At 52.3% G+C, this 7,050-nt stretch overlaps 1 protein-coding gene across 2 annotated transcripts; it reads left to right on the top strand.

Moving 5' to 3' along the window:
- Nucleotides 1-4,295: 4,295 nt before the first annotated feature.
- On the top strand, nt 4,296-6,158 carry Camp (cathelicidin antimicrobial peptide). 2 transcript variants are annotated; one of them, XM_047532373.1, is made up of 4 exons: nt 4,303-4,623; nt 5,080-5,187; nt 5,326-5,397; nt 5,974-6,158. In XM_047532373.1, the coding sequence occupies exons 1-4, from the start codon at nt 4,426-4,428 to the stop codon at nt 6,109-6,111; spliced, it is 516 nt and encodes a 171-aa protein (XP_047388329.1). In that variant the 5' UTR covers nt 4,303-4,425; the 3' UTR covers nt 6,112-6,158. The 2 variants fall into 2 exon arrangements, with proteins under 2 accessions (XP_047388330.1, XP_047388329.1); XM_047532374.1 differs by lacking the exon at nt 5,326-5,397 and having other exon boundaries at nt 4,296-4,623.
- The last annotated feature ends 892 nt before the right edge of the window (nt 6,159-7,050 follow it).

Genomic DNA, 7,050 nt, shown 5'->3' with positions numbered 1-7,050 from the left:
AGCTGGTAAACGATGGTGCTTTGGGTCCCCCGACTCCTGACCCCCCCCCCCCCCCCTTACGTCTTCTGGCAATGCAATTCTGCCCGTGAAAGGAAAGAAAGCCTGAAAGGGGGTGGTGTGCAGCAAGTGACTGGGCAGAGCCTGTGGCTGCACCCTCTGGTGGCCACAGGCTGTAAGTGCACTCTGCCCATGCTCCAGGAATAGAGAAGGGAACTTCTCGGACTATATACCTGACCCCAAAGCACCACTGTCCAGCAGGGTTGGGTTTACTGTTTCCAATTTTGCACAAGAAAACTGAGACTCAGGGAGGGGAGGTAACTTGCTAAAAGTAAAGGTTGAGCTACCTGTGCAGGGCCATCCCCCATGTCACCCTCACTTAGCTGCTTTTCAGAGTTGGAAGTCCCTCTGGGTCTGTGGGAGGGGGAGGGCTGACTGCAAAGGCACTTTATGCCCACATGCTATGTGTCAGGTATTGCACGCACACTCCTTGCCACTACAATTCACACATCTTCTAGGAGACCTCAGTGGCTTCATTCTGTGGACCAGGAAGGTTAAGTCATGGCTGTGAACTAAAGCTGAGTAATGAGCAAGTTGGGATGTCTTACATCTAATTGCTTCCCTCCTCTTGCTGGAGGGTTCGTACAGGTATGTGACCTACATGTTCTGCTTCTGTAGTATGATGCAGGGAGGTTCCTGTGATGGTTGGACTTGGGAGCCATTGCTATCCCTTGCCCCCAACTGTCAATACCATTTGAGGTTCTATAATAAAATGTTGTACTTAAGCTGGTCTTTGAAGTTCCATCATTAGAGTCTCATTCGTTTGGCTTGAGCCTATAAAGGGCTGCAAAGGGCTTTGGAGCTCAGGTTGCATAAAACCCTCATTTTGAGGATTGTAACTTCCCTGAGGGACATCAGCTCATGGCTCAAGTCACCAGTGTCACTGCCTCCTCAGCTCCATGTTTACTCTGAAGTATTAACCTAAGAGTTCACAATTACAACAACCCAAACAGCAACTCATATGTACCAACCACACACTGTACTGCATTTGGCTCACAAAATAATTCTGTAAACAGGACACTGTAATTGCCATTCCCATTCTTACAGAGGAAGAGACTAAGATGCAGAGCAGTTATATCTATGCTCAGGAACAGAGTTGAGCCCAGAACCAAGGCAGTCTGGTGCAAGGAGTTGATTTTTTTTTTTTTTTTTTTTTTTTTTTTTTTTTTTTTTTTTTGATACCAGGAATTGCATTTGAGGCAAGCACTCTAGCCCTGAGTATATCTCCAGTCCATTACCCCAGTTTCTTTTCTTTTCTTTTTTTTCTTTTTTTTTTTTGGGTGCTGGGGATCGAACCCAGGGCCTTATGCTTATAAGGCAAGCACTCTACCGACTGAGCTATCTCCCCAGCCCCTCTTTTCTTTTTCTTGTTGCCCATTGACAGAGGAATTCTGGACTGGGAGGGGGTTCAGCATCTGCTAATCCATGGAAGATCTTCCAGAGCCTTCAGTGGCCTTACTGGCCTGCAATGTATCCGAGCTGGTGCCCATTGGGTCTGCTAGACAGGATGAGTCTTTGGGAAAAATTGATGTTGGGTTGTAGGGATATTTGTCCAGCTCTCAAGACGTGATGTGAAAAGTTTCACTTTTTTCCCCCTTGATTCTGATCTTTCTTGGAATCTTCTGATTATCCTGTTAGCGGGTGAGACATATGAAAAGGAAAGCTGGTGAACCTCTCTCCTCTCTAAGGGTTCTAAGGCTCTGGTCAGTTTCCCTATCTAAAATGGTGGCATGATGGACCCCAACCCAAATATACCCAGCCCTGGAGGGGACTCGCTCTTGAGTCTGGTAAGCCCGGGCCCCATCTTGTGGCCCAGACAGGGGAGACATATGCCCTCAAGGCCAGACTTCTGACTGTGTGTGTGTGTGTGTGTGTGTGTGTGTGTGTGTTGCTGGGGTTTGAACTCGGAGCCTCATGCATATTAAGCAAGTGCTCTACCACTGAACACCATTCCCAGCCCCAGACTTCTGACTTGTATCCTAGGACTGGTGTCAGCCATTTGGGCTCTGAAAGATTCCAAGGGAAAGGAGAGCCTAGTACTGGTAGAATGTCCCCTAGGGCAGGCTGGGAGCCACTCTGACAGTGCTGGATCTGCAGGAATGCAGGAGTAGGTAGGTCTCATTCTAGTCTAAGGACTAACATTCACATTCACTTCTCTCCCAGTTTGTCTTCTTGGGGACCATGAAGCTGGTGAGGAAGAGCCCAAAGGGGTCTAATGTTCCTTTCCTGGGTAACCCTTTCCCCAGCTGCTATAAAGGGCCTGATGTGCAAGTTGTGCTTGACCAATAGGCCACTGGGGTAACACTGGACTGTGAAACTGGGTTGCACAGAAGCCCACTTCTCCTTCCTCCCCGTAGGCCCATGGATAATCAATGGCGTTTGTCTGGGTGGCCATCTTCCAATGTGTCCTCTTTAAGCCCCCAAGGAACCCATACCATCTGAGATCAAAAGATACCCCAAGCCTCATGGTCACATGGCCAGTCCCCTGAGAAGCTGGGATCCTACTTGGGTTCATTTCCTCTCACAGCTGTGTTCTCCCCACGTCCTAACCCAGCCACCTCAGCTTGTGGTCTCAGGCGCTGGACAAGAAGTCATTAGAGGTCAAGGGAGGGGAGACTTTTTGAAGGCTGTGGGGGCAAAGAGGAGGAGGTTGCTGTATCTGGTTGGAGGCCAGGGAAATTTTCATTGGTGGAAGGACATGCCAAACAGAGGGACCTGGTACACAGTTGGGAGAAAGGGCAGGAGGTTCAATGAGTCTAACTGGTTGGGATGTGTGTGGCAGCCTGGCACCTGGGGCGTGCAGGGCTCAGTGGGGGCCATGGGGAGGAACAGGGCTGCAGGCCTTGGTGCTAGGCCAGGGGTGTGTAGGCTTCTAATGGCAGTGGCTTGAAATGACCAAACCAGTGGTTTGGAGGAACTCCTGGACAATGGTGTAGAGGGTAGACCGAGGTCTGGGAGAGCCTGGAACCTAGGGAAGGTGGAGTCTGGGGGTTTGGGTGGCATGTTACGGAAGAGAAGGTGGGTGGTAGGGGAGGTCAGAGGGATGCATCTCCAGGGGAGGAAGGAGCAGGTGGGCTGTTCCTCAAAATTTCAGCTCAGGGCTCATTTAGTGAGTACTCAGTAGATCAGGTGAGAGAATTCAGTGGGGACAACCAGGGATTCATGGTTGTCCAGGTGGTGCCTGGTTTATTGGAACTGGTGTCCTGGGAGGGGATGGTCTCCAGGAAGACTTGAGGTCTGGGAAGAGAAGCAGCCCCCTATTAAGAGGACAGCCTTTGGAAAAGACAAAGCCTGGAGGGAAAGCAGGAGAATGGCAGCAGGGGAGAAGGGCCAGGGCAGTTTCTGGTGGAGGGAGCTGTCACCTGTAGCTGCATACAGTAAAACAAGGCTGGAGAGTGGTCACTGGACCCGGGGAGGGCTGGCCAGCCTACTGGGGCTTGAGTGTGAGTGAAAAAGCTGTTTCATTCAGTGTAGACAGCCTTCCCTCAGGCTCAGGTGGGGAGGACCCAGGACCAGAGGCCACACCTGCTGGGTGGGAGAGAGCCCAGGACATTTTTTAGACTAAAAAGAGTCAGCAAAGAAGGAACCAGGAGAGGAAGACAGATGGAGCCATGTTCCTGAGCTGACTGAAGGCTGGGTACAGGGACCAGGGTGGTCCAGTCTTGAACTGAGTGTGGGGGAAATTTCTCCCTTGGTTGGGAGACTGTTTAGGGAGGGGGCATGGATACCGTTATTCATCAAAAGTTAACTGAAGCCAGGTGCCATGGCGCACACCTGCAATCCCAGGGGCTCAGGCGGCTGAAGCAGGAGGATCTCAAGTTCAAAGCCAGTTTCAGCAATTTAGTGAGGACCTAAGCAACTCAGTGAGACCCTGTCTCTAAATAAAATATAAAAAAGGGCTGGGGATGTGGCTCAGTGGTTAAGTGTCCCTGGGTTCAATCCCTGGTACAAAAAAAAAAAAAGGTTAATTGAGTGTCCACTTGGACAGTGCCTGAAGCCAAATCCATATCTGGATTCCCAAGGAGTGGAAGTGTGCTGGGCAGGCACTGGCTTTCTTCCTCTTTTTGGAGACTCAACCCTCTTGAGCAACCCTGGCCATGAAATCCCCTGTGGGACTAGGAGTCCTGAGGCCACCTCAGGGGGATGGAGAAATTATTTCTTTCTCTTGCACATCAGGCAGACCTGGCCCACTGCCCAGCCCCCATGAGACAACAGTGGACAGTGGGACTGAGGCAAGCTGCAGCCCACACCCTGGCGGCCAGCCCAAGACAGGGCTGGGTCAGGAGGACCTGGGGTTGGCCTTTGCATAAGGCTCAGGCTGGGCATAAAGGAGGCTCCTGCAGGTTGGAGGAGGCAGTCTTGGGGACCATGCAGACCCAGAGAGATGGCCCCTCTTTGGGGTGGTGGTCACTGTTGCTGCTGCTGCTGGGCCTGGTAATGCCTCCAGCCATTGCCCAGACTCTCAGCTACCAGGAAGCTGTGCTCCGTGCAGTGGATGGCTTCAACCAGCAGTCCTCAGATGCCAACCTCTACCGCCTCCTGAGCCTGGACTCCCAGTCCCCGGGGGTGAGCTGGTGGGGAGGGTTGACTCTGCCCTGGCTAGGCTTGGCCACACTGGGCTTCTGCTGTACCTCCTGCCACGAAAGCACTTCCTTCTGTTACTGTGGTCCTCCCTCTTCCAGGGAAAATCTTTGGAGCTATGTCCCCTGCTAGCATGATGGTTTTCAACCTTAGCATTCTGCCGTGGCAGACATACCCCCATCTCCACCCGCACAGGCTGCAGGGACTTCTGGGACCTCCAGGGACAAGGGTGAGGTCATTGATTCTTCCATCTCTTTGTATGAAGGGCTCTGCCCTTCTTGAGGCTTGAGGTCCCAAAGGTTATGTCTCCTCCTCCAGGGGTTTATCTTCCTCCTCTCTGTACCCCAGTGCTGGGTTCAGTGCCGCCTGGCACATAGTAGGTGTTGATGAAAAGCGATTCTCTGTGGGGGACCTGGCCTCCCCACTTCTTTCCTTGAACAGGATGAGGACCCAGATACCCCAAATCCTGTGAGCTTCAGAGTGAAGGAGACAGTATGTCCCAAGACAACTCAGCAGAACTTGGAGCAGTGTGACTTCAAGGAGGACGGGGTGAGGCTGGGAATGGGGGTGCTGGTGGGTACCTGAGGGGCTGAAAAGGGGTCCCTGGGGAGCATTTCCAGCCACTGAGGCAGGACTGGGGGTTATGGTAAAGGGTTTTCAGTTTGACCTTGAGCATCCCCCTTCTAGCTGGTGAAGCGATGTGTGGGGACAGTCACTCTGAACCCAGCCAGGGACTCTTTCAACATCAACTGTGATGGGGTGAGTGGGCTGTTCTGGGCTGAAGGGGCTGATGGGAATGGCACATGGATTATCCTGTGGACCAGTTAGCCACTGCCTCACCCAGAGCAGAGAGGATTCTCTACCCGGGGATCTTCCCTCAGCCTGATCCCATATCCAGAGCCAACCCTGCAGTCCCTTAGAGCAGTGGTTCTCAAAGATTGGTCCTTACCTGGGAACATGCTAGAGATGCACATTCCCAGGCCCCTCGCAGAACTACTGAAGGAGACGCTGGGGCGAGGTCCAGCAATGTGTATTTTTCAAGCTCTCCTGGAGACTGACTCCTGAAGATTGAGAGCACTGACTTAGAGTCGTGGGCTCTGAGGACCCTGGGGAGCCCCTTGCCATCTCTCAGCCTACTTTTATTTATTTATTTATTTTTTTCACCTTTTTATTGGGAGTAGGGATTCAGCCATGTGCTCCAAAGGTCACAGTCAGAAGGGGGTGAACTGGGGCTCCAAATCTACTGGGGTGACCCGAGGGGAGGGTCTAGGTGTCGGGGAGTCTTGAATCCTTGAGTACAGTCCTATAAGGAACTTGTATCTTCCTGTTGTACAGGCCCAGCGTTTCAAGAAAACTTCCCGGCTGAGTAGGCTTCTCCAAAGAGGTGGACAGAAGATTGGTGAAAAACTTGAGAAGATTGGCAGGAAAATCAAGGATTTCTTTCAGAGTCTTATGCCCGGGTCAGAGTCCTAGGGTCTTTCCCACTCTGCCTCCGGACTCCGAAAAATAAACTCTGTGAAAGCAACTTCCCCAGGCCTCGGTCTCACTTGTTTTGCTTCCCCTGGCAAACCACAAGGGCGTCCTCAGCTCTGGAGGCGCGTGTGGGCATGCGCGTGTGTGAGCGAGCCGCAGCGTGTGTGGGTGGCCGTTCCCTGCAGGAGGCGTGGGTTGTGGCAGCAGGGCCAAGACGTCCAGGCCAGCATCTCTATCTTCAGGGCCCCTCCCAGGCCCTTTGCCCATCTGCCGCCCTCTTCAGTTAAAACCTAGCAGGCACTTGGGGAGGTCTCCTAAGTCCAGTAGTGGTGGAGATGCTGTGGATCTGCTTCTGCTCACAAAGAGCTGCTATTTAAGGGAGGGGCCGGGCATTTTGTTAACACACCAACACAGTCTGGTCTCCTGGGTGACCGGATGATCAGGTACTATTGTCCTGCTGGTACAATTCCCATAAATTCCAGTTCCTCTTGAAAATCTTATCTCTGGAAAGCCCCACCACTCCTGGGTTTTCCTCCGGCTTGGGGAAGTGTCACAGTTTCTTCAGCTGGGAAGCAGATTCAGGTGTGGGCTGGTGATTAGGGATCAAATGGTACCAAAAATTTGTCATCATTAAAAACATGAATCCTGCTCAGTGGAATGAGGAACTCTGGCTAGAGACACATGGAGAGTGATAGCCAGGTCCCAGCTCTGTTGCACAGGTGTTTCAAACTGTTCATGTCCTGCCCACTGGCCATTCTGTAGCTTCCTGGGAGCCTGTATGGTTCTTTACCCACAGAAAGTACTAGAGAGGTCCCAATCCAGGGAGCAGCCTCTGCCAAGGACGGGTGGGACTGGTGGAAACATCCTCTCTTCCTTGCCCCTGTGGGCCCTCTCATTTCCTGGAGTCCTCAGCTGGGTTGTGCCCCCACCACCAACAGG

The sequence above is a fragment of the Sciurus carolinensis genome, chromosome 17 (genome assembly GCF_902686445.1).
Source record: "Sciurus carolinensis chromosome 17, mSciCar1.2, whole genome shotgun sequence".
NCBI lineage: Eukaryota > Metazoa > Chordata > Mammalia > Rodentia > Sciuridae > Sciurus > Sciurus carolinensis.
The sequence above is the reverse complement of the archived record's forward strand: the minus strand, read 5'-3'. Positions and strand labels throughout refer to the sequence as shown.

Excerpts from the sequence above, each read along its gene's own strand:
- Camp (XM_047532373.1), top strand. The coding sequence starts at position 4,426 with ATGCAGACCCAGAGAGATGGCCCCTCTTTGGGGTGGTGGTCACTGTTG. Across the intron at positions 4,624-5,079 it reads TGGACTCCCAGTCCCCGGGG|GATGAGGACCCAGATACCCC; the intron begins GTGAGCTGGTGG and ends TTCCTTGAACAG. Across the intron at positions 5,188-5,325 it reads GTGACTTCAAGGAGGACGGG|CTGGTGAAGCGATGTGTGGG; the intron begins GTGAGGCTGGGA and ends TCCCCCTTCTAG.